Source organism: Corella eumyota, chromosome 3, assembly GCF_963082875.1.
Source record: "Corella eumyota chromosome 3, kaCorEumy4.1, whole genome shotgun sequence".
NCBI classification, from domain to species: domain Eukaryota; kingdom Metazoa; phylum Chordata; class Ascidiacea; order Phlebobranchia; family Corellidae; genus Corella; species Corella eumyota.
The window spans coordinates 17,391,994-17,419,036 of NC_137492.1; the positions used below are offsets into that span (position 1 = coordinate 17,391,994).

At 29.7% G+C, this 27,043-nt stretch overlaps 3 protein-coding genes across 4 annotated transcripts; 1 reads left to right on the forward strand and 2 right to left on the reverse strand.

Annotated features, from left to right (window-relative positions):
* Positions 1-175: 175 nt before the first annotated feature.
* Positions 176-25,288, forward strand: LOC145746132 (proteasome adapter and scaffold protein ECM29-like). 2 transcript variants are annotated; one of them, XM_082564323.1, is made up of 41 exons: positions 176-375; positions 714-844; positions 1,245-1,361; positions 1,487-1,579; positions 2,064-2,239; positions 2,423-2,594; positions 3,278-3,411; positions 3,494-3,616; positions 3,776-3,931; positions 4,098-4,293; positions 4,827-4,941; positions 5,029-5,130; positions 5,481-5,614; positions 5,708-5,895; positions 6,238-6,326; positions 6,553-6,728; positions 12,906-13,016; positions 13,363-13,498; positions 14,022-14,183; positions 14,362-14,525; positions 14,612-14,815; positions 14,937-15,057; positions 15,496-15,706; positions 15,810-15,927; positions 16,193-16,363; positions 18,665-18,815; positions 19,134-19,279; positions 19,677-19,801; positions 20,249-20,357; positions 20,434-20,631; positions 21,006-21,099; positions 21,441-21,572; positions 22,093-22,279; positions 22,342-22,412; positions 22,599-22,771; positions 23,167-23,283; positions 23,675-23,821; positions 24,206-24,350; positions 24,486-24,683; positions 24,770-24,841; positions 24,944-25,288. In XM_082564323.1, exons 1-41 carry the CDS (start codon positions 351-353, stop codon positions 25,093-25,095), a joined length of 5,742 nt encoding a protein of 1,913 aa, XP_082420449.1. In that variant the 5' UTR covers positions 176-350; the 3' UTR covers positions 25,096-25,288. The 2 variants fall into 2 exon arrangements, with proteins under 2 accessions (XP_082420449.1, XP_082420450.1); XM_082564324.1 differs by lacking the exon at positions 16,193-16,363.
* Positions 6,952-9,632, reverse strand: LOC145746134 (TLC domain-containing protein 4-A-like). The gene is made up of 7 exons (XM_082564326.1): positions 9,475-9,632; positions 9,277-9,366; positions 8,968-9,026; positions 8,453-8,550; positions 8,315-8,388; positions 8,089-8,241; positions 6,952-7,365 (listed from the first exon to the last, which is right to left on the reverse strand). The coding sequence occupies exons 1-7, from the start codon at positions 9,630-9,632 to the stop codon at positions 7,245-7,247; spliced, it is 753 nt and encodes a 250-aa protein (XP_082420452.1). The 3' UTR covers positions 6,952-7,244.
* Positions 16,476-17,787, reverse strand: LOC145745761 (complement C1q tumor necrosis factor-related protein 4-like). The gene is made up of 4 exons (XM_082563917.1): positions 17,631-17,787; positions 17,353-17,570; positions 16,889-17,035; positions 16,476-16,658 (listed from the first exon to the last, which is right to left on the reverse strand). Exons 1-4 carry the CDS (start codon positions 17,785-17,787, stop codon positions 16,476-16,478), a joined length of 705 nt encoding a protein of 234 aa, XP_082420043.1.
* Positions 25,289-27,043: the final 1,755 nt, after the last annotated feature.

The following is a 27,043-nucleotide window of genomic DNA, read 5'->3' on the forward strand; positions in this document are numbered from 1 at the left end:
AAATACTTTAAAAATTAAAAAAAAAAATTGTATTAAAGTAATAACAAAAAATAAAACAGGATATTTTGAATTAAAATAGCTTTGTCATTGTTTTACGGGTGGTTAATTTCAAAACTCAAATTTTGCTTGTCATAGTTGGTCGTCTGAAAAATGAAAATAAATCGCACGTGTTTATATTCTAGAACTATCAGAAATAAACACAACGCTTTTTAATAAAAACGCAATCAAATATTAGATAAAAAACCAGCAGTTAAATTTATATATTTGTATACAAAGAACAGAAGAAAGACAAGAAAAGAGGCGGAACTTCAGAATCTCTGGTCTGCTGGTGTTCCATTCTGTAGTTAGAAATGGCAAATCCTATTTCCGAAAATGGTAAATTTTGTTATAAAAATTAAAAACTGTATTTATGGTTTATTTAACAATATTGTCTAATTTTACTTAAATAGTCAGATGATATACTTGTGTTATTACAGTATCTTGAGTAAGGTTCTATAAACAGATAAATGGTATGAACTCCTGCTGTGCCAGCACTTAATCAGCATTATTGGGCAATTATAATCTATAATATCTCAAACTGCTGAAGGCAACTCAAACTGGGTCGGAGTAACAGTTGTTACTCTATGTTTAAGTCGTGCATTCGACTATCCCACATCGAGGATAAACTTATATACAAAAAAAAATATTATGAATTTTTATGTTTTTATGTTTAGAACAATTGGAACGGGTTTTTCTTAGTCTTGGGTTAGCAGAAACTGATGAAAAGTTGGAAAGTATTATTGGGAAATATTTAGTTCCAATTTTATCAAAACTTTCAAGCAGTGATAAAACTGTTCGAACAAAGGTAAAAGGTTATATAAATATACCGGCAGCATGGTGTAGTGGTAAGAACACTTGCTACACCACACATAAGGTTGTTGGTTTAATCCCCACTGATTTCATGCTGTAGCGCCCTTGAGTAAGGCGCTATAAACGGTACGAACTCCTGCGTAGCCAGCACTTGATTAGCAGCATAATTATTAGGCAATTATAATCTATAATATCCCAAACTGCCAAAGGCAACTCAAGACTGGGTCGGAGTAAATGATGTTACTTTATGTTTAAGTCGCGCATTTGACTTTCCCACATCGAGGATAAAGATATATACAAAAAAATATATACAAAAAAAAAAATCGAAAATAAAAAATGTAAAAATTTAATAAGATTTATTTATTGAAGCAAATTAATAAGTTTTATTATTAAAGGTAATGGAGTTATTGGCTCACATAAACAAGAGGTTAAAATTTCGAGAAAATGTTCAACTACCAGTAGAAAAACTTATCACTCAGTTTAACAATTCTAATCACTCTGGCTTTATAACAGTAAGTAATTTTATTAAAAAAATTTCTCCAAAAAAAACTTTTTATTATTTTTTTCACACTGTTAAGTAGGCTTTTCTAAACTTGTTATGAAGACTTTTTAATTTTGTTCTTGTATTTTTTTTTAGAATTTTACAACAATTTATATCAAAACTGGGTATCCAAGGTTATCAGATGAAGATAAAATGAAATTTGCCCCAACATTGTTTTCATCTTTAAATGTTGGTTTTATTTGTGTTATTCTATATTTATTTAATAATATAATAATATAAATTTACAAATTGTAACATGTTTACTAAATTGATAGCCTAAAGTGTTATTCAACAATTATAAACTTTTTTTTAAAATTAACTACAGTATATATTTAATAATTTTTAATTATTTGTATTATGTTTTATATTTTGACTGGCAGCGTGGTGTAGTGGTAAGAACACTTGCTACCCCACGCATGAGGTCGTGGGTTTAATCCCCACTGATCTCATGCTGTAGCGCCCTTGAGTAAGGTGTTATAAACAGTATAAACTCCTGTTGAGCCAGCAATTAATCAGCAGCATAATAATCGGGCAATTATAATCTATAATAACCCAAACTGCCACAGGCAACTCAAGACTGGGTCTAAGTAAATGATGTTACTCTATGTTTAAGTCACGCATTCGACTTTCACACATCAAGGATAACGATATATACAAAAAATATATATTTTAGGGTAAACCAAAAACCCAACAAGACATTATCCTAAGGATTTTAGTTTCAACATTTCCTTTATTTCAACTTAACCAATCTGTTGAAGCAAATAAAAACTTGTTCAAATTTCATTTAAATCCTGATTCAACTTCTGTGTTGCTTGATTTTTGTTTGGATATTATGATAATGCCATACAGGTAATAAAAAGTAATGATTTTTAACAAATTATTAGGTCTATTTATTTATTAAATAATTTTTTTTTTCATTAAAATAAATATATTTGTAGTATTAACATTTAAATTTATTTTTTTTATTTAAGTCATGTATTATTTTGTTATTTTAAAAATAAAATTATATTTTTTTAAATGACCTTTCTATAGTGCTACACTGAGCAATGTAGCAACAAGTTCTGGTAGACCTTCAACTGCCCCAACTAACTCGGCACCACCAGCACCCAGTGTACCAGCGGGGTTAAGTAGAAATGCTGTGAAGAGAATTGTCGGTGATATTAACACTGAACCCTGGTCCCTCGAATTTGTGGAAAAGCTAAAGGTAAAATTTAAAAAAAAAGTTTTTGTTACCAATGAACTGACAGCTTGATGTAGTTGTCAGAACACTTTACTACATAAGGTTGGGTTTGATCCCCAGTGCTCTTATGCTGCAGCCTTTTTTGAGTAAGGAGCTATAAACAGTAACTCCTGCTATATCAGCACTTTATTAGCGGGGTAATTATCGGGCAATTTTAATTCAATTATAAGCGGCAGCGTGATGTAGTGGTAAGAACACTTGTTACACCACACATGAGGTCGTGGGTTCAATCCCCAATGATCTCATGCTGTAGTGCCCTTAAGTAAGGCGCTATAAACGGTATGAACTCCTGCTGAGCCAGCACTTAATCAGCAGTATAATTATCAGGCAATTATAATCTATAATATCCCAAACTGCCACAGGCAACTCGAGACTGGGTTGGAGTAACTGATGTTACTCTATGTCTAGGTCGCGCATTCGACTTTTCCACATCAAGGATAAAGATATATACAAAAAAAAAATAATATCCTAACTGCCAAAGGCTACCTATGGGTGGGGTAAATGTTGTTACTACATGGTTGTGTCCTAAAGTCGACCTTTTCACATCAAGGTGAGAAAAAAATATAAATTTCAATACATTGTTATGACAAAGTCACTAAACCCTTTTTATTATTATTTCTTGTTGAAAATATTTTTTTACATTTTAGGTGTCGATTATTAATTTTATTAAAGCCGATTTATTTGAGCCCAACATGATAGCATGTCATCTAGTGGTAGCGGCAAGTGATAGCAGATATTCAGTTGCCACTAATGCCGACCTTGAACTCAGAAAACAACTTTCGTGAGTGTTTAAATTTTTTTTTTTTAGTATTTTTGAATTTTTTAAAAAAATATATAAATACTGAATTTTTTTTTGATCTTAGCGTGATAGATTGGGATAATGACATAGTTGTGACACAATTATTTAAAATCTACCTCGGACAGGCGGCAACTTTAACAAGAAAAAATATTCCGCCAGATGAGAAAAGAGAACCAGCAAATATAAGGTTTGCTTAAAAACAAGCTATAAATAAAAATTCCTACCACTGCCATACTCAAAACTCATTTAATAAATAAGCTATAGCATTATCATAACAGTAGACTAGGCTGTGGTAATTTTAGTTACCACATTTTTAGGTTGGAATTAATACAATAATATTTTTTAGAATGAAGCTGAAACTGTTGGTTAATTTAATGAGGTCTAAAAAAGCAGCGGAAACAATTCCACAATCGATTCAAGTTAGTTACGGAGGATTATTTCCACCAGAGAGCGCTAAACTCACTGTCCTAACAATTCAATTTATTCATCACATATTTGAACAGTTAGGTTTTTTATTAGAACTAATTTTATTTATTTTTAGGTATATTTGTAAGTTTGTTATTTAAAATTGTTTAATTTTTTTTTAAATTGCGATTTTTCAAAAAATGTTTTTATTTTTTGTTTTAAAAATTAATATCAAATAATTTCGTTATTGTTTTTTTTTTTAGTTCTAGTGAGTCAAAATTACAAAAACAAGGTCAACTTTTACTTGATGCTTTACTTAAGACAATCAAGAACAAAGAAGTTAACGAGAAAGCACGAAGTCTAGCTTTTGTCGGAGTTGGAAAGTTGGCTCAAAAAATGCCACAATTTTTTGCGACGAAATTTCAAATTTTGGATGACTTTTTTCAAGCTTTAAAAAACGTAAAATGTTTTTCATTATTCATTTTCAAAGAGAGGGGTCGACTTCAGAACCGTAACATAGAGTAGCATAAGTTACCCCAACCTAGTCTTGAGTTACTTTTGGCAGTTTGGGATATTTAATTAAATTGCTCAATAAAAACATCGGCAGCGTGGTGGGTGTAGAGGTAAGAACACTTGCTACACCACCATGAGGTCGTGGGTTCAATTCCCACTGATCTCATGCTGTAGCGCTCTTAAGTAAGGGGCTATAAACGGTACAAACTCCTACTGAGCCAGCAATTAATCAGCAGTATAATTATCGGGCAATTATAATCTATAATATCCAAGACTGCCACAGGCAACTCGAGACTGGGTCGGAGTAACTGATGTTACTCTATGTTTAAGCATTCGACTTTCACACATCGAGGATAAAGATATGTACAAAAAAATAATTAATAATAAAGCCAAGTGTTCTAACCACAACACTGCCAATCATTTTTTTTGGGAAGTGTTTAATCTCATCTTAATTTTATAATTTATATTGTACTTTTTAGGAGACATCGATAGAAATAAAAATGTCAATTCAAAATGCTCTGTCAATGATGGCAAATTCTTACAAAGAAAATAACATAAATGTCATTGAAGTCCTAATTAGTAACAGTATTGCAGGTATCTAAAAAATAACACATAAAATATTTTTTTTTTGTTAACATTTTTTTGTTATAAAATTTTACAATTTTTTGATTTAAATTTTAGCATCTGACCATTACTTGAAGCTGGCTGGAGTTAGATATGCAGCAATTTTTCCACCAACTCATGTTATTTCAAGATATCAACTATTACTTGCATCTGGTGACAGTAAGTTTATAAAATTGTTACCCTATACTTAAGCAGCAATGTCTTTTCATATTGAGGTTAAAATAATAAAACCGGCAGCATGGTGTAGTGGTAAGAACACTTGATACATCACATGGGGTTGTAGGATCAATCCCCACTGATCACATGCTGTAGCACCCCTGAGTAAGGCGCTATAACAAGATGAACCCCTGCTGAGCCAGCACTTAATCAGCAGCATAGTTATCGGGCAAATATAATCTATAATATCTCAGACTGCCACGGGCAACTCGAGACTGGATCAGGGTAACAGTTTCCGATCAAGGATAAAGATAAAAAAAATAAAAATATTAAAATACTTTTTTTTGTTTGAGGTAATGTTGAAGTATCATCTGAAGCACAGCGTCATCTATTTGGGAAAACAAACAGAGAATTATTCAGTTCAGAGCCAAGCCATAGCAATGAGCTACCTTCATTTAAATCTATGTTAAAATACATTTACTTACAGGTATTATCTATATTTAAATTTGTAATTGGAAAAAAATTTTTAAAATAATTAAAAAATTTTTTTTTTTTTTTTTTTTAAATTAAAAACTTGCAGGCAGAAGCTCGGTTAAACTCGTCTAAAGGCCATGTTATCGGAACCCAATCTATTTCTTTTTCACCTCTAACTTTTCATTTGATTTTTACTTATTTGAGAAAGTGTTTGAGTAATGAAGCAAATAGTATTGAGAGCGAAGATGAAACTAATAATGAAAGAGAAATATCAGATGTAGTTAAATATATAAGGTTAATATAACAAAAAATTTGCTTTTTTTAAATTACCTAAATTTATATTTTTTTTTGTATATATCTTTATCCTCGATGTGGGAAAGTTGAATGCGCGACTTAAACATAGAGTAACATCAGTTACTCCGACCCAGTCTCGAGTTGCCTGTTGCAGTTTGGGTTATTATAGATTATAATTGCCCGATAATTATACTGCTGATTAAGTGCTGGCTCAGCAGGAGTTGATAGCATCTTACTCAAGGGTGCTACAGCATGAGATCAGTAGGGATTAAACCCACGGCCTCATGTGTATAATATTTAATAAGTGTATTGTAATTTTTGTTTTTTATTTTTTTTATGCAGAAAAGAAATTTCAACAAATGAAGCAGAGTTTGTTGAAATATTAAACTTATATGTTGATCTTTTAATGCAATATCTTAAACTTGTATCAGGTAAATAATGATGAATATTTGTTACAATATATAATAAATTAATCAAGTTATATATATATATAAAAATAATGTAAAATTAAATTTTACACAAGATCTAGTTTAGGTTACTTCAAAGCAGTTGTGGGAATCGAACCTAAGACCTATGCAGTAGTGCCTAAAATGCTATAATTGTTTTTTTTTGGTATATTTTAGCTGTTTTTATATATAAATTTTTGCTACACAACAGATGCTGACGGAGTATTTATGCTTCTTGAAGCAATAGCAGCATGTCCTAAGCATATCTCTATTGGAAGACTAATATCTACACCGCAAACTGCTGCAAGTGACCACGACCAACCACAATCTAATACTTCAGCTAGGATTGAATGGATTAAAAGCTTATGCAAACATAATAAGGATATGGTAAGCTGACTTTATTTGTTTTAATTTTACTTTTTTTTTTTTGTATATATATCTTTATCCTTGATGTGGGAAAGTCGAATGTGCGACGTAAACATAGAGTAACAACTGTTACTCCGACCCAGTCTTGAGTTGCCTTTAGCAGTTTGGGATATTATAGATTATAATTGCCTGATAATTATACTGCTGATTAAGTGCTGGCTCAGCAGGAGTTCATACCGTTTATAAGGGGGCGCTACAGCATGAGTTCAGTGGGAATTGAACCCACGACCTCATGTGTGGTGTAGCAAGTGTTCTTACCACTACACCACGCTGACGGTACTGTAATAAGGTTATGAGGTTAGCCTTTTTATTTTAATTTTTTATTATCGAAAAATGACTATAGTTATGCTGCATAATATTAAACTATTTATTGCAATATAAATTTTTAAACATTGACAGCGGTATAAAAATATAAGTAATTTCAAGCAAATTGCATAAACAATAACACACATTAGTATGTGAATTTTAAAACATTTTTTATACCTTTTTTTTCATGAAAAACACTCGATAAAATCCACGCATAATAAGAAAAAACCAGTAGACGTTTAAAACATCCATAACCATTAACATTAAAAAACACCACTTGAAAATTCCCATTCTGCAAAAAATATAAAATTCGTAAATATTTTTTAAATCAGGCTATGAATCTAATGTTGTTAGTCAACCGGCAGTGTGGTGTAGTGGTAAGAACACTTGCTACACCACACATAAGGTCGTGGGTTCAATCCCCACTGATCTCATGCTGTAGCGCCCTTGCGTAAGGCGCTATAAACGGTATGAACTCCTGCTGAGCCAGCACTTAATCAGCAGTATAATTACAGGGCAATTATAATCTATAATATCTCAAACTGCCATAGCCAACTCGAGACTGGGTCGGGTAACTGATGTTACTCTATGTTTACGCCGCGGATTCGACTTTTCCACATCGAGGATAAAGATATATACAAAAATTTAAGTTATTAATTATGGCAACTTTGATAATGATAAAAATCTGGCATTTTCCAGATTAGATCAAGGGTTCGATCCCTACTGCTTTTATGATTAAGCATAACAGATAAGGTCTGAAGTTCAATTCTTGGTGCATTTTTAATGTAGCTTAATAATTAAAGTCTAGGGTTTGATCTTCACTGCTTTCATGATAAAACTTAATACCAACTAAGTCTGGGTTACAGCTTCTTAATGATAAGGCATTTATTTAGTTGGTAATATTTAAAACTTGCAAAGACCACTTTGAAAATACCCGAATTCTTTACAATCACCATTAGCCAGTTTACATGGCAGTTTACATTAAAAAATGAAAAAATTTTGTCTATTATTTTACCTTGCAATGTCATCTGTATCCCAATAACTATAAAAAAGAATATATGCAAATGGCATTGTTGCTATTCTACACAGAAAAAATGCGAATGCGAACATAAGGTTGTTGTAGAATGCTAGATTTGAATCTTTTTTGCCGATCATGTTAAAAATCACTCTAAAATTTAAAAAGTTAAAAAAAAAACTTAAATTTTTTTCTACCAATATTTTATGTCTATTTTGTATCTGACCTTAAGTTTAAAAATGGAGTTGAAAATTCAGCTAGACTTCTGATTGCCCATGGTAGCCACAAACAACCGAAAAACTAAAATAATTATAAAAATTATTCAGTTATTATTAATTTCGAATTACAATAATAAAATACTTACAGCACATCCTCCTGTACCTAATATCATACAAATATGATGAACAACTATTCCATAATCTTCCTTTTTTACTCCAATTACAGTTAGCAAAAAGGCTAAGTCTGAATAAAAAAACAAAACTAGTAAATTTATAAAAATTTTAAAGAAAGTTTTTAAATTACTTGTGAAAAAATAAATACTTTTGGCTAAGGTAATCTTTTTATGTAAATTTTATATCGGCAGCGTAGTGTAGGAATCAGAACACTTGATACACTGCATGAGGTTGTGGGTTTGATCCCAACTGCTCATGCTGTAGCGCACTTGAGTAAGGCACTATAAATGGTATAATCTCCTGCTAAACTAGCACTTAATCAGCAGCTTACTTATTGGGCAATTATAATCTATAATATCCCAAACTGCCAAAAACAATTTGAGACTGGGTCAGGGTAGCAGTTGTTACTTTATGTTTAGGTTGTGAAGTCGATCTTACCACTTTAAGGATAAAAACAAATATATTAAAAAAAAACATATATACATACCAGCTGTACAATAACCTGTACTTATAGAAACACTAATTCCAGTTAACCAGTGCTCCCCCCTTTAAAATTATACAAAATATTTAATTTTACAGTCTTTGCAAAGTTTATTAACTTTTTGGTAAAAAATTATAAAAATATAATAAAACGAAGATATATTTATTCAGAGAATATATAAAAAATATATATTTATATAAAAATATATATATTTATATAAAATATATATATTTATATAAAAAAAATATATATTTATATAAAAGAATATATATTTATATAAAACTACACTTTTTAAAGAATTAAAATATGGATTACCAAATTGGATTATTATATCCTATGTGGTCTATCTTTAAACATATGATTGCCAATGTTACACATATTACTGCATGGGTTGAAGAATTAAACCTAAAAATAAAAACAATTAATATTTCTATATCAAATATTTAAATAGGTTGTTTACATTCAAAGTTTAATAGTAGCTTTATTAAAAAGTGATTAAATTTTATTACAAACCTATCTATCCATTCTATTTGATTCTTTTCGCTCAGTTTTTGATAAACTGAAAACTTCCCCGAAATTTTATGAATACATTTTCTTATAATGTAATAAAATAGAACATAACTAAAACAAGTTGAAATTACATTTTCCATCAAGTATATGTTATTGGCCATATTTCTAAACTCAAAAATACTTCATTACACTATTTAAAAATCACATATAAAATATTTCTGCCTTATTTAAATCAATTTTTGTTTAAATTTTGTGAATATTAATATATCATAATTAAAGTTGTTTTATTCATTTTATCTCTAAACTATGTAGTAATATAACAGCTAGTTTAAGTTTAAACAAATTTATCTTTTTTATCTAAATTCTGGTTTGTAAATAAGTCTAACAGGACCTCTATACTTTATTACTGCTTTGTAGTTATTGATATCATTCAAATTTATATATAATTCATGAAAATTTGCCATATTGTTAGGACACAGTTGCTCAATAAGGCTTTTTTATTTCCTGTTTATATGACAACAGATATTATTGTCTTTAGAATGTTTATTAATAACAGACGAATATAGTAAACAAATAATATTATATCTTAAATATTTATTTCATGTTTTTAATAAATAACATATGCTTAATATAAATTGCATTGAAACCTAAATTTTTGATTGACTTTACTGAACAAAACACTAACATTGAATTCGCGATAAGAATTTACATATTTGCTCTAGTTTTTGACAATGGGTACTTGATAAACAATTGAGTCAAAACGATTGAAATTTAAACGTAGTAAGAAATTTACTGAAGCACATCTTGTCTAGTCTAAAAAAAGGCAATTCAAAAACAATATTTTTTGTAAGAAATTTTAAAGAAAAAAAAATTTACAATTGTTAGTCAGATTTTTTGAAAAGTTTTTTGACAAAAATGGCCTTGTAGAATCCACGTAATATGAGGTAGAACCAATAAACATTTAAAACATCCATAAAGATCAAAAACAGAAATGACCACTTGTAAAATCCAACACTAAAAAAAATTAAATTATTTTTTTTTTAAATATTAAATTATTTTTAAAACAAATATTTAAAAATCGAAATTTGTAATTTTTTTTTTTGAAATTATAATATTTTACATACCTAAGCATTTCCTTTGTGCCCCAATATTGATAGTATAATAAATAAACGTAAGGTAAAGCCAGTATTCGAGACAAGAAAAATGAAAATGCAAACATAAGATTATTGTAAAATGCTAATTTTGAATGTTTTTTTCCAATCATTTGAAGTTTTAATCTAGAAAAAAAACTTTTTTTGTTAAACTAACAACCACACACTAGATCTTATATGATAATAATTTGTTAAAAAAGCTTGCCTATCAGCTATGCTGACAATTTTTGTTTTTTGTTGTATATATCTTTATCCTCGATGTGGGAAAGTCGAATGTGCGACTTAAACATAGAGTAACATCAGTTACTTCGACCCAGTCTCGAGTTGCCTGTGGCAGTTTGGGATATTATAGATTATAATTGCCTGATAATTATACTGCTGATTAAGTGCTGGCTCAGCAGGAGTACATACCGTTTATATCGCCTTACTTAAGGGCGCTACAGCATGAGAGCAGTGAAGATTGAACCCATGATCTCATGTATGGTGTAGCAAGTGTTTTTACCACAACACCACGCTGCCGGTTTAACATTGTCGGGTTTTTAAAGTAAAACCTAATAGTGCCTACTCATAGACTGTTATGTGGCAGCAGTGTGGATCAAACTTGGCACCTAATGCCCAATGTTTTGTTATTAGGCCATACACTACTATATTTAATTTATTTTAGGTAAATTTATATACCTTATGTTTAAGAATGGAGTTGATAATTCCCCTAAACTTCTGTAAATCCATAAATGCCATAAAGTTCCAAATATCTAAATTGTCAAACATAAAATTTAATATATTAATGTCATTAATTTGTAAGTTCAAATAGTCCATTTTATTTTTAAATTTAAAAATATCAAATACTTACAGCACATCCTCCTGTACCCAATATCATACAAATATGATGAATAATAATTCCATAATCTTCTTTTTTTGCCCCAATTACAAAAAGTAGAAAGGCCAAGTCTAAAATTAAATATATAAGTTATTTTATTTTACTTAAACCAAAAATGGGATTTTTTATGCACTCTATTATCATAAGTGCCTTATTTACCATATATAGCATATCCAACTGTAATGCAAAGGCAAAGTGAAGTTATCCAATGTTGCCCCCTAGAAATCAATTTAAATTTATGCTTCTTTTATTTATTGTATTTTGCCATAACTAATAACTTAAATTTTTGTATTTATCTTTATCCTCGATGTCGGAAAGTCGAATGCGCGACCTAAACATAGAGTAACATCAGTTACTCCAACCCAGTCTCGAGTTGCCTGTAGCAGTTTGTATTATAGGTTATAATTGCCCAAAAATTATACTGCTGATTAAGTGCTGGCTCAGCAGGAGTTTATACCGTTTATAGCACCTCACTCAAGAGCAATACAGCATGAGGTCAGTGGGGATTGAACCCACAACCCCAGTGTGGTGTAGCAAATGTTTTTACCACTACACCACGATGCCGGAAATTAAGAAATAAATTAATAAAGTTTTTACCACATTGGGTTGTTGTAGCCAATATCATCAATATATAAAGATGTACAACCGAATATTATCACTAGAATGGCATGAACACTAGAATTTGTTCTATAAACAAATTATGTTTTAATAGGTGTTTATGATATTTTAAAAATAAGCAAGTTTAAATTAAGTTATAGTAAAATATTAAAAAAAAATTATATTTTTTTGGAAAATTACTTTTTTAAATTTGTTCATAAACATATTATTACAAAATAAAATATAATAAAATTTATTAAAATATATTTTTTACCTGTCTATCCATTGAATTTGATTTTCTCTGTTAAGATTTTTGTAAACTGTAAATTTTTGGCTGATCTTTGAAATAAGATTTCTTGAAACAAAATAAAAAAATAGAAAACTAAGAACAGATAGAATTATATTTTGCTCAAAATATTTATTATTTTCATACAACATTTTTCTGCAAAAAAAAAAAAATATTATCTTTTTTTTTAAATATTAATTTTTCATTTTAGAATTATATTTAGGCTTATATAAAAAAGTAGTTCTATTCCAACTGGACTGTTATTTATATTAATCATCAACTTGTCAATCTGACAGAATCAAATTAATCCTATTTGTAAAATATTAGGTCAAATGAAAAGTGTTTATTTATTAAAATCTAATTTTCAGGGCAATAAAGGAATTACACTTTAAATTGATTAGTATTGTAAAAACATTTATTAAAAAATTCCATACTTATTAAATTTTTTTCACTTTAAATTGATTGCTAAAGTTAAAATTTCTTCATAAATATTAATTTTACTAAACATTTTGTTTTTTTTTAGATTCGCCAATTCGGAGCTGAATTATATGCTATTGTAATAAGCCGGAATTCACCAACTTTTAACAAATACGCTGAACTAGTAAATGAACTGTTGGAAAACCTGAAAAAAAAGGTCAAATTTTTTTTTCTAAAAAAAAACTTTTTTCTAAAAAAATCTTTTTTCTTAGATACAGGGTGTTATAACCAATTCATGTTGTTAGTTTAGAGTAGGACAGGATGTAAGTATCTTGAGTATAAAAATCACTATTTCCTGCCAACTTAGATGATTAACACGATTTAAACATAGGCTTTTAAATAAAACAGTATTTTATTATTATTATGTTTTTCTTTTGTTTATTTTAGTAAATATTATGTTTTAAATTTTAAAATTTTAAGTAGGAAAAAAATTGAACAAAATTAAATTCTAAAAAAATATTTTTTTGAATTTTTTTTTTATTTTGTATTTTTTTTTTTTTTAGAAATTTGAAATTCAACATGGTTACATTTTACTTCTTGGACACGTAGTTGGGGATTGGTTGAAAATGGATTGTGATAATTTAATGGAAACCAACCAGAATAACAACCATTCTGTAGCACAAGTGTTAACACAATTAGGTAAATTCGATATTTTTTTATTTTGCAATTTTTGGACTAGTGTACTGAACTTTTTAATAAACAAATTATTTTTTAAGTGTTTTTATTTTTATAATATCTTCTTTTCTTGGGTTTATTTGCTTTTTTTATTAAAAATTATAGGTGTTTTATAACTGTTTTTGTTATGGGAATAAGAGTACGTATGTATGACTAGCAGCGTGGTGTAGTGGTCAGAACACTTCCTACACTATGTAAGAATCTGGGTTCAATCCCCAGTGATCTCATGCTGTAGGTCCCCTGAGTAAGGCGTTATAAATGGCATAAACACCCACTGAGCCAGCACTTAATTAGCAGCTTAAAATTTTTGGGCAATTATAATCTATAATATCCCTAACTGCTTAAGGGAACTCGAGACTGGGTCGGAGTAACTGATGTTACTCTATTTTTAGGTCACGCATTTGACCTTCCCACATAAGGATAAAGATATACAAAAAATATATATATATATTTAAAACCTAATTTAAATTTTTTTAAAATTTTTTAGTAAAATTAGCGGAAGAGGAAAAAGATCAAACCTTATGTGGATCTGCTTGTTTTGCGATCGGGGAAATATCTCGTAAAATAAACCTCCCCATTCCAGATGGAATCGAAACTAAAACTTTGGATGAAAATAAGGAGAAAAAAGAAATAGTTGACCTAACAGCATGTAAGTTTTTAAACAATTTAGATTATGTTTTTTAGAAATAAAAAAATGTTTTTGTGTTATGTTTTACTTAATTGGGTCCTAATTTTCTTTGTAAATAAGTTTTAATTTTTTTTCTACATTTTTTTAATATTTTTTTTTATTTTAATAATTTATTTTTTTAATAATTTTTAAATAACAGTGAACAAGTTGCATGCGATCAAGGCTCTTGTGAGTCGATTAAAAGAGAACACTGCTCACAAGGTGCGTGAGAGAGCAGTGGTTGCACTGGGACGATTGAACGTCGGTTCCACGAGTTTTCCACACACCGAACTTGTGCTTACAGCTCTGCTACAAACTTCATCTGTAAGTTATTTGATTTTGAAAAAAAAAATTTAAAGAAAAAAAATTTTCAAGAAAAAATTTAAAGAAAAAAAATTTACTCAACTCAGATTAAAGACTCAGAACTTCACTTCAGTGTTGGCTCAGCACTCTGCAGTGGCGCACTCGGAGTAAACTCGCCTGAGCAGTATAACAAGTGGGACAGGGAAATACCCACTTGCGAGACCAGGGTGACGGAGGGTGATAAAATGGAATGGTTGCTGGGTAAAATTTTGGGAGAATATATCAACCACAGGACTCCATCAGGAAGACAGGTTTGTTTGTTGTTGTCTTAAAAAATTGTTATTGTAATTTGATTATGTATGTGACTGTTAGTTTGTGCTTGTGTGTATAAATTTGTTTTTCTATAAATTTTTTAATTTTTAATTTTTTTAGGCTTCTTGCATCTGGTTGCTAACCATGTTAAAAACACCAGAGTGCACCAACCATCCTGCCATAAAACACCATTTAATGGATCTTCAGCAATCATTCACATCTTTGCTTTCAGAACCAGATGGTATACACATGCTATATTTTAATAAAAAATGCTGTTAAAAAGACCATTTTTTTAATGTGGTTAAAAAGACCATAACACAAATGTGGTTAAAAGTACCATACTGGTTTTACTTATTTGGTTGAAAGACCATATCACAAACATTGATAAAAAGACTATATCACAAATGTGGTTAAAAGACCATATCACAAATGTGGTTAAAAGACCATATCACTAATGTGGTTAAAAGACCATATTACAAATGTGGTTAAAAAACCATATCACAAATGTGGTTAAAAGACCATATCACTAATGTGGTTAAAAGACCATATTACAAATGTGGTTAAAAGTTCATATCATGAATGTTGTTTAAAAGACCATTTCACAAATGTGGGTAAAAGTTCATTTTACAAATGTGGTATTTATATGTGATAAATAAACCACTTTTTTATTCTCTTTTAGGTTTAACACAAGATATAGCATCAAAGGGTTTTGGAATAGTTTACGAGCTCGGAGATGAATCGCAAAAGAAGATTCTAGTTGATCAGTTAGTGGGGTCACTAACTGGGTCATCTGAGTCTACTTCACCCGCCTCCAAAGTCAGGATCGTGGGTGAGGAGGGGACTTCATTGTTTCAAGGGGGGTCAGTGCAACTAGGGAAAGCACCAGATGGGTAAGTACCAAAGTTAAAAATTTTTAAGAGGATTTGGAAAATGATTTTTAGTAAAATTTTTGATCAATTTTTTTGACTTTTTAAATAAATAAATATCTTTTAGATCGAAATTGACAACCTATAAAGAGTTATGTTCATTGGCTTCAGATCTAAACCAACCAGATCTTGTTTACAAATTTTTACATCTAGCTAACCACCATGCTTTGTGGAACACCAAAAAGGTAAATGTAATTTATTGTGTGTATACCAATAAAATTTATTATCTTAAACTACTGTAGTGCTACCATTTTGTAGGGGTTTAAAATATATTTATTTGCGTTTGACTTAACTGGTTTTATAATTTGTTAATAGAATTTAGTGATAATTATTAAATTGAAAAAAAAAACTTGCTGTCAGTAAGAATCGAACATGAGATTTTAGCCCAGAAAATTTGAAGTTTAGCATTTTATTGACTACTACTGCAAATAAGAAAAAGTAAATTTTTAGGGTATGGCATTTGGGTTTCGAAGTATTGCAGTAGCAGCAAGGGACCAACTTAAGCCCCATTTACCCAAGATCGTACCCCGCCTTTATCGATACACTTTTGACCCCCAACCCTCTGTGCGATCAGCCATGACATCGATTTGGAACGTTGTCGTGCCCGAACCAATCAAAATGGTAGGTTTAAAATAAAAATAAATTTTAAAATAGAAAGTTCAAAAAATAAAAAAAAACTTTTGTTATTTTTATTTTATTAAAATTGAAAAAGTTTTTGCAAAAAAACAATTTTTTAATTAAAATCAGGAAAAATAAGAAATCCGTTAAAAGTAATTTGAATGTCAGTGTTGCCATAAATTGCGAATCTTGACCCTTTAGCTTGTCGAAGCCACACGATGTCCCCTTTGTCGAGTTGTAATAAAATGGTCTGACTTTGCATTATTCTACGAGGAACGGTGTTAGCATACAAGATTACCTAAAAAATAAAATTAATTTTGAAATAATCATTTTTGGGGTTTAAAATATTTTTAATAATTAAGAAAATTTTTAAAATGCTAAAATATTTATTTTGTTTACAATATCAAATTAAATACCATCATATAAATTTTTAATCTAAAAATTATGGTTTTTTAAAGAAATTAATAATTATGAAAATAATCACTAAAATTAAAAAATTTTAAATCCTTTTTTTTACTCTTAACTTACTTGTTCTTCTTCGTTTTTCATAAGTTGCACTCCTACAAATTTGTTAAGATAAGATTGTACGGTGTAAGCAAAATTATAAACACCCGGGTATTCACAAATAAATCGACCTTTTTCGATATCAAACTGATCACCAAGATTAACAAATATCTAAAAAAAAAAAATTAAAAATAAGTTAATTTTAGGGAATTTTTTTTTTATAAATTTTGTCTACTATAACATTATCTATATATATATGATAAGTTTTAGAGAACTAATATTTGTTGCACTTTGCTACCATATTGTGACAATTCAACTCTTAAATGTAGGGCAGGCTATCCACTAGTTTAACCTAATTATGACATATAGGTTTCTTCAATATCTAAAAACTATTATTCCGCTATAAACATAAGTTCATAATATATTAACAATAAAATTTAATTTTTTTTGGGTTTTGCAAATTTAAAATTTAAAAATTTTTTTTAAACCTTGTCGAAAGTGACGGGTAGTGGGGTTGTTTCATTCCCCATTAACGGGGTACTTCTAGCTACTGAGAAAGCTGATCTTGGGGTTAATGGGGCAGGTTCGCCCCTCTCCCCTTTGTCGCCTTTGGGTCCAGTTAACCCCTGTGTGCCTGTGGGTCCAGCAATGCCCGTGTCACCCTTAGAACCCTGTAACCCAATTGGGCCGGTATCACCTTTATCCCCTTTAAAATTAAAAAAAATTTATAAAAAAATAAAATTATAATTTTAAATTTTTAAATTACCTTTTGGTCCCTTAGTCATATAATAAATAGGGGTTCCGTTCTTGGGGTAAATTTCATCGCAACAATGTGTACAAATCCTTGTGTTCCCTTTCACATTGTTAACCCATAATAATAATATTATAATTGTTATTGTTGATATTATATGTATTGACCCCATCTGATAAAGAGGTAAAATAACATGAATTTAAAAAACTAATAATTTCAAAAATGTCTGTGTTATTTTTTATCTTAAAATAAATATTATTCATATAAAATTGTTCAAAAAAATTACTGACTCTTTTTTTTAACTAATTAAATTACTGTTTTATTTAAATAAATCTTTATTTTAAACTTTTAGGTACTTTAAACTAATATTTTATCTAACTCTTTCTAAAAAATAAAAAAATCTAAACTAAATAAATCTTTTTTTGCTTAAGTAAGCGAACCAGGATGTAACAATTTTAAGAGCTTTCTGTTTAAAAAAAAATTTGATTTTAAATCCTCTTAGCTGTAAAACCAAACTAAACCGATATAAACCGCAGTCCAATTTAAATTTCAATTCAAATTCCAATACAGGAAATGTGTGCACTTAAATTGTTTGATTCAAAAAAAAATTAAAAAATTGGTTTTAAAAAAAAAGTAACTTAAAAATTACTAAATTAAAAAAAATAATAATTTTTGCGTAATTCCAAATTTTTTACTTTATATTATTAAGTACTTTATATTATTAAACTACTATTTATCATTTACTATTCTAAACTTAAAGCATTAAACTAGTTAATAACCACATTTCAAACCTGATTTATTACTAGATTAGTAATATATAATGATGTGTCTAAAACTTGTTTAAAAATTTTAAATCAATAGGTTAAGTAGGCTGTCAACAACTCTTTATAATATCAGTTATATAAAGAATGAAATTTTTAAGTGTAATAATAATGATACATTTAAAACGCTGGTACTAAAATATTTTATTTTATATATATTTTACAGATATTCTAATATAAAAAATATTTTTTTTAAATTTTTTTAAATATTTTGTTTTATTTTTTTAGGTTGATTTATACATGGAAAGTATTATTGAAGACCTTATAAGAAATATGCAAAACAAATTATGGAGAATCAGACAATCCAGTCTTCTTGCTTTATCCGATCTACTCAAAAGTGGAGTCAATAAAAAACCAAGAACAACAGCGGAAAACAAAGGTTTAAAAAAAAGATTTAACATATTTTTATAGATTTAACATATATTTTTTATAGAAAATAGATTTAACATATATTTATTTTTTATTATAATCTATAATATCCCTAACTGTCAAAGGCAACTCGAGACTGGGTCAGGGTAACTGATGTTACTTTATGTTTATGTTGTGAAGTTGACCTTTATAAATAAATGTAAAAAAAATATGAAGGCAATGGGAATCTAACCCAAGACCTCTTATGCTATTGCCCAGTGCCTAAGTCACTGTCCATACATTACTTAACTGAAATACGATAATGTTATTTTTATTTTTTCTACTTTAGATGGAGCCACAGAAACAAAGGAATCATCAGCTGAATTGATAGCAAGGAATTTACCATCATTATGGAAAATAGTTTTTATGTTATTGGATGATGTTAAAGAGTCAGTTAGGGAGGCTGCTGAAACTACTTGCAAGATTCTAAACAAGGTCATGTCACTTTTAAACTATTCACAAAATATATAACAGTGTAAATTTTTAAAATCTTATTCTCAAAAAAAACACAAAAAATACTTTTTCTATATTTATTTATCCTTGATGTGGGAGTTCTACTTCACAACTTAAACATGGAATAACACCAGTTACCCCGACCCAGTTTCGAGATGCCTTTGGCAGTTCGGGATATTATAGATTATAATTGCCCAATAATTGTGCTGCTCATTAAGTCTCAGCAGAAGTTTGTACCGTTTATAGCGCCTTACTCAAGGGCGCTACAGCATTAGAGCAGTGGGGATTGAACCCAGGACCTCACATAGTGAAGCCAAGTGTTCTGACCACTACACTACGCTGCCAGTTTTAAATTGTATTTTTATCTGTATTTTTTTAGATCACTTTAAGATTATGTGACAAAGAGCAAGGTGGAGGAGCGAATGAGGAACATTTGTCTGAAATTTTATCAATTTTACTCAAAGATGGAATGATGAGTTCGGTTATAGATGTCAGAAAAACAAGGTAAAAATAAAATGATTTCACAATGTTTTAGGTATTGCCATATTAGTTAATTTATAAATGTTACTGTAAGTTTGAGCCGGCAGCGTGGTGTAGTGGTAAGAACACTTACGACACCACACATGAGGTTGTGGGTTCAATCCCCATTGATCCCATGTTGTAGCGCCCTTGAGTAAGGCGCTATAAACGGTACGAACTGCTGCCAGGCCAGCACTTAATCAGCAGTATCATTATCGGGCAATTATAATCTATAATATCCCAAACTGCCACAGACAACTCGAGACTGGGTCGGAGTAACTGATGTTACTTTATGTTTAAGTAGCGCATTCAACTTTCCCACATCGAGGATAAAGATATATACAAAAAAAAAAGTTATAGATAAATCATGTAAGCCTATTTATTAAATGCTTTATTTTTTAATTTTTTTACTTTTTTTTTCTTTTTTAACAGTCTAGCTACATTGGTTGAAATAAGTAAAGTGAGTGGTCCACTTATCAAACCTTGCATCTCAAAAATGGTTGTCGCTTTATTGGAAGCTCTAAGTGGGTTAGAGGCACCTGTAAGTATAAAACCATATTTTTATATTTTATTTCAACAAAAAAATTTAAATAAAATTTAAAATTTTGACATTTTAGGAATTAAATTATTTTCATAATCGGAGTGGTCACGGTACCCAAGATGCGCTGGATTGGATTCGAGCTGAAGCGGTCAAGTCCTCTCCTCTCATGGAGACGGCGATCCGATGTTGCAAACAATGTGATGAGGAGGTCATGAAGGAACTGGCTCCAGCTCTTGCGGAGCTGACAAAAAGAGGAGTCGGAATCTGCACAAAGGTAATCTTTATCCTCTTTTTTATTGTTTTTTTATATAAAATCATTTTTTTAGTGATTTTTTGTTTTTGTTGTTGTTCTTTTTTTGTTGTTTTTTTGTAATGTTTTTTTTGTGCTTTCACTATGATTTTTTTATTGTCTTAACAGATTTAAATTATTTTATTCATTGTTTTATACAGGTATATTTGTTGTTGTTTTTTTTTTCTTTTTGTTGTTGCTGTTTTTTTGTAATGTTTTTATTTTTTTTTATTTTTTGTTGTTTTTTTCTTGTAAAGTTCTGTTTTTCTGTGTCTTTTTAATATTGTAACTGTACATATATTGTCTAAACTAACACTGTACTGTTCTGTCTAATTTATTTTATTTATTGTATTAAACAGGCAGGCTGTGCTCATATAATAACTTCCCTAATATCAACAAATGGAAATCAGTTAACTCCTTATGCTGGAAAGCTTACCAATGCCCTGGTGTCTGGTAATATTTTTAACTTTTTAAATGTATATATATTTATTTATCCTCGATCTGGTAAGGTCGACTTTATGACCTAAACATAGGGGGACGTATGTTACTCTGACCCAGTCTCAAGTAGCCTTTGGCACCCCCAGTCTTAAGTTGCCTTTGGGGGTCGAACTTTGGAGCTTATATAGTAAATCCAAGTCTTCTGACCACTACATCATGCTGCTGGTTTTATTAATTATTTATTCTTGATGTTAATAGACTAATTTATGAGTACTTAGACAAAGTCTTTAGTTAATAATAAAATGATTTTTGAAATATGTTTTTTAATTTTCATTTAAAATTTTTCTAATTTTTAGGTTTATTGGATAGATCATTGGCAGTAAGGAAAGTAAACTCGACAGCGTTAGGTCATCTTGCTAGAGTTGCCAAAGATGTTACATTAGAGAAAACTTTAACTAAAATGAGGTTGTGGTACTTGGAAAAAGATGGTGAGTTCTTATTTACCTCTTTTCACCCCAATCCAGTCTCAATTGGTTTTGGGCTCAGCAAGAGTTCATACCAATTGTAGTAATTGCAGATAAAATCAGTTGGTATTGAACACAGGACCTCATGTGCTGTAGCCAAGTGTTTTGACCACTACACTACTTTTGGAAAGATATACCGGCAGTAGTGTTAAGAACGTGGTGTAGTGGTAAGAACACTTGTTACACCACATGAGGTCGTGGGTTCAATTCCCACTGCTCTCATGCTGTAGCACCCTTGAGTAAGGCGCTATAAACGGTATGAGCTCCTGCTGAGCCAGCACTTAATCAGCAGCATAATTATTGGGCAATTATAATCTATAATATCCCAAACTGCCACAGGCATCTCGAGACTGGGTCGGAGTAACTGATGTTACTCTATGTTTAAGTCACGCATTCGACTTTCCCACATGAAGGATAAAAATATATACAAAAAAAGATACAAATTTTGTTTGTATATTGTTAAATTAAAATGATGTTTTTTTAGATGAAAATGCTAGACATGCCTCATCAAGTGTAGTTTATGCTATTGCAAGACATTGCCCTGATGCTCTTAATAATCATGCAACTCTGGTGCTCCCTCTAGCATTCTACGGCATGCATGAACCACTGTCACTTGATGGCAGCAAAACAAATCAAAATTCATTGACAGCTGGGAATTCTGAACTTACACAGTAAGCTTTTAGAGTTTAAAAAACGTTAAAATTTTTACTTATAAAATTACTGTTTTTTATAGGGGTGACGATGTCAATTTTGCTCTTAATTCTAAAGAAATGTGGGAAGCTATTTGGAACGAATTCACACCAGGTATTTGACTTTAAAAATAATATTTTGTAATATTTGGTCTGTAAATTATAAAATGTAAAAATTGAAGCTAGCAAGTTATGAGATTATCTGATTACAAGCTAAGGAATAGCTTAAACATTTTACAATATCATACACATTTCTAATTGATATCTAACACCACAATTCTAACTTTAATGTTTTTTTAAGGTTTTGAAACAGCAGTAAAGTTGTATTTGGGTGAAATAATAGAGTTATCTTCACAATCTTTGAAATCTCAAAGTTGGAAAGCCAAAGCCCAAGCTGCAAGTGCTATGTCAACTGTCGCTAAAAAACAAAGACCAGGGACCATTGTACCTCCACATTTGGAAAACTTGATTTCAGTAATTCTTGTTTTTTTAATATTTTTAAATTTATTGGCAGCATTGTGTAGTTGTTAGAACACTTGCATTTACTACATGAGGTCCTAGGTTTGATTCCCACTGCTCTCATGTTGTAGCCCCTTTAAGTAAGGCGCTATAAACGGTATGAATTTCTGCTCAATAAAATTAATAATAATATTATACTTAATAATATCCCAACCTGCCAAAAGCAACTTGAAACTGGGTTGGGGTAACTGATGTTACAGTATGTTTAAGTCGTAAAGTCAACCTTCCCATACCAAGAATAAATAAATATTAAAAAAAGTTTATAAATTATTTAAATAAAAAAATATTTTTTGAATAATTTTGTTTTGATTTTTTTGGATTTTTATTAAAATAAAATTTTAATTTTTTAGGTTTTATTAAATGGTCTTCAAGGTCGAACTTGGGAAGGGAAACAAAATCTTCTTGAAGCAATTAGTAATATTTCAGTACATTGTCATCAGCAACTCAACCAGCAACAAGTAGAACAAGTAAATACTTTTTTTAATTCAATTATAAAAAAAATATTGAATACTTTTTTTTTATATTTATTTATCCTCGATGTGTGAAAGTTGATTGCGCGACTTAAACATAGAGCAACATTAGTTACTTCGACTAAGTCTCAAGTTGCCTGTGGCAGTTTGGAATATTATATAGATTATAATTGCCCGATAATTATGCTGCTGATCAAGTGCTGGCTCAGCAGTAGTTTACACCATTTTGACACCTTACTCAGGTGCGTTACGAAATAAGAGCAGGGGAATCGAACCCAGGACCTCATGTATTGAAGCCAAGTGGTTTGACCTATACACCATATTAAAACTTTTTTTTTGACAATTTTTTTTATAGCTATACAAAGATAGTAACCATTTTTATATTTAGATTATTTCAGCATTATTTAAAGAAAGTAGAAGGGATAAAACATCATACAGAACCGTTGCTATCACTTCATTAGCTAACACATTACAAGCTAATAAAGTTGATAATTTTGATCAATATTGGGATCTAGTTAGACCTTTACTTGTTAAGGTAAATAAGTTTAAAGTTTTTATAAAAAAAAATATTATTTATTTTTTGTATTTATTTATCCTTGATGTGGAAAGGCCGACTACCTAAACATAGAGTAACAACAGTTACTTTTACCCAGTCTCGAGTTGCTTTTGACAGCTTGTAATATTAAAGATTAAAATTGCCCTATAATCAAGCTGTGGATAAGGTGTTGGCTCAGCGGGAGTTCATCCTGTTATAGTGCCTTACTTAAGGGCGCTACAGCATGAGAAGAGTGGGGATTGAACCCAAGACCTCATGTGTTGAAGCCAAGTGTTCTAACCACTACACCACGCTGCCGGTTATTATTGAACATTGACTGATATTTAATATTTTGATTACATTTTTTTATTTTTACACTGTTAGGATTCAAATAATGATTCAGATAGTGATGAAGACAGCACAGACCGCACGAAACGTAGTGAAAAAAAAGCACTTGCCTTAAAATACGAAGAAACTATGTTAAAATCTATTTGTAAAGCTTGGCCAACAGAAAATAGAAAAACACAATGTAATTTTATTAATTTGATTTTTTTTTATTTATAAGAGCTTCTATTCTAATAATTTTTAAGTTTTTTATGCATTTAGATATGATTGACCAATTTTTTATTATTTTATTTACAAAATTATACTTTTTTGTTATCAGTAAAGTTCTATAAAGACATTTTTACTGTCTTGTCGGACTTCGCATCGCGTAGTACATTCGCTATGCAACTTGCTTCATTGGAAGCAATTAAAATCATTTTAAAATCGTTAAAACAAGAACCGCAAGATGGCGCAGCGGAGCAACAATTTTGCCCTGAATTAGAGAATGTATTATTAGATACTTTATGTGGTTCTATAGGTAAGAAACATAGTTTGTATATTTTGATATGGTAACATATATTTTTATTGACGTCATAAAATGATGACGTCATATTTTTGTTACAGTAAACATGAAGTTTTCTGCGATAAGAGAGGTTGGGTTGAAAGCAAGTCAAATTTTGGTGGATTTATATGAAGGTAAAATATTTCAATGACGTCACTTATAAAAATGACGTCATCGGGGACAAAAAGTTTCAGGTTTGTTTTTTTTTTGTGTTAAATTTTTTTGTTTTACTTAAGGTGGACAAACTAAGCTCTCGAAAGTCGCGCTTTCCAAGTTGGTGACGTCACTTGAGGAAACTCAAATAAATCCAGACTCTGCTGAGCACAAAACTGAAAGTAAAAACTTCTTGAAGCGAATACGCGAGTTAAACGTCAAGGCCAGTTCTTAACTTTATAAATTTAATTAAATGTAGTCGTCGTTCGAAAAAATTTAAAGCTGGTTTGGGTTACCAATGTTGTAGGCTGTGAACTCTTATTAATTCCCAACAGATATAAATAAAATATATATTATTATATTTTCTAAAAGTTGTTGCTATACTTATTGATTGTTGTTGTATGTTTATTGCTTGCTATACAATTCAGAATATATACAATGTTGTATTGTTATTCTATATATATATAGTGGTATTTATAAAAGAAATTTTATGAACTTTGTAAGAAAGTTTATACAATTGTATGGTGAACTGTCAATTCTTTATCATAGGCAGGCGGCAAATTAATGCTCTGGGCTTTAGTTAATAAATTGAACAGGAGAATATGGGGTTTATTGGTTAGGTTTGTTAAGGGCTAAGTAGTCGTAAGGCTTAGTAATTTTCTCTGTGTTGAGTTGACGTATAACCCATTCTACCAGGCGTTTCTTTTTGTTTAGAATTTGTCGATTATTGAACAAAAGAATAAAAAATAAAAGAAATTCTGTTCTAAAAACCTTACGCAACGTTTAATCACTAAAATGCCTTAGTATGGAGAATAAAAAATGAATTCATTTTTAGGTTATAACTTTGGAATTTCCAAAAATGTTTACCTAATATAGCATAAGACGTAATGTCTTGATAAGTAAAGCAGTAAGTAAATGTAATTAAATTAACTTGAAACATAAATGTTTTGCAAAAAATATATTAAATGTGTTGACTAATTTAATTTGATTATTAAATAGTCGTAAATTAGTTACTGATTGCTGTTTTTTTATTGTTGGCCTAGTTTTAAAACATTAAATTAAGGAAGCCCGTCATAGCGATTGGTTGGCTGTTGAGTTTAACAACATTTTAACACTCGTACTTTTTTCATTACTACGAACCCAATTGGGCATAAGATTGGGTTTCAGCTTTATGGTCGATTGGATTTAATAAAAATAGCCTAATGTGTGCCATGTGTAGGCTAAGCCTTAGTTAATTTTGTGTTAAGCTAATGTTTTATCTATTAGGTTTTGGTAAAATGTTTATTTAAATATTTAGATAATTTTAAAAGGGTTAATTTTGCTATTAAAGAAACTGTAAGTTATAAATTTACTTACTAGTGGTTTCTGAATTTAAAGTTTCTTCAAGTTAAAAGAAAAACTTTCGCTTTCTTTCATTCATTCAAGTGACTATTATTCTTCCCCTAAGCCAGCTCAACATTTTTCTCTTTCTATAAGATGAAATTTCGATTGATTTTTACGTCGGAGAAGTTTCGTGAAAAGCGAGAACGCACAAAAAAATTCAGTTACTACGGCATTGTGTGATTACGTGAATGCCTGTTCATTGAAAAGATATGAGCGAGGCTATGGTTAGCTAGATTTTAGGCGCGAAATTGTTTAGTCATGTGCCTCGTGGCCTAATATTTAGAATAGTAACAGTAAAACGGATTTTTCAAGTTTTCTTAAAAGGTTTATCAATTAGTATAAAATAAATAAAATCCCCTTTAAATTTGTTTTTCCAGTTAAGCAGTCAGTAAATTAGTTAGAAAATGTTAATATTTTTTTAAAAATTTTTTAAGCATAATTATAGATAAAAAAATTTGAAATTATTTGTTTACAATTTTGCTTTTAAATTACTATGATTCTAAACAACTTAATCATAATATTGTTATACTTTGCTTAAGTGGCCTGTCATTTAAATCAAAGTTAATAGTAAGCCAGCTATTCTCTTATAATATCTGCTTCTGTCAATCATCTCATAAAGCAAATTAGTAAACGGACTGGCAGACTGGAACGAATTATGGTTTGCCTTTGATAAAATCGTCGTAGTATATTTTTGCCGACACACCTATTATTTTGTATAAATATTTTATAAATTTTATAACGATCTTATTAGTCAGGTAGCCGAATTCTTAAAATTTCGTTGTATGTAAAAAATTTTAAAT

Coding starts and splice junctions, on each gene's coding strand:
- LOC145746134 (XM_082564326.1), bottom strand. CDS start 9,632: ATGGCCAATAACATATACTTGATGGAAAATGTAATTTCAACTTGTTTT. Junction 8,389..8,452: donor TAGGTACAGGAGGATGTGCT/GTAAGTATTTTA, acceptor TAATTATTTTAG/TTTTTCGGTTGTTTGTGGCT. Junction 7,366..8,088: donor GATACAGATGACATTGCAAG/GTAAAATAATAG, acceptor TATTTTTTGCAG/AATGGGAATTTTCAAGTGGT.
- LOC145746132 (XM_082564323.1), top strand. CDS start 351: ATGGCAAATCCTATTTCCGAAAATG. Junction 3,412..3,493: donor GAACTCAGAAAACAACTTTC/GTGAGTGTTTAA, acceptor TTTTGATCTTAG/CGTGATAGATTGGGATAATG. Junction 24,351..24,485: donor AGAAAATAGAAAAACACAAT/GTAATTTTATTA, acceptor TTTTGTTATCAG/TAAAGTTCTATAAAGACATT.
- LOC145745761 (XM_082563917.1), bottom strand. CDS start 17,787: ATGGGGTCAATACATATAATATCAACAATAACAATTATAATATTATTA. Junction 17,036..17,352: donor TACCCGTCACTTTCGACAAG/GTTTAAAAAAAA, acceptor TTTTTTTTTTAG/ATATTTGTTAATCTTGGTGA. Junction 16,659..16,888: donor TGAAAAACGAAGAAGAACAA/GTAAGTTAAGAG, acceptor TTTATTTTTTAG/GTAATCTTGTATGCTAACAC.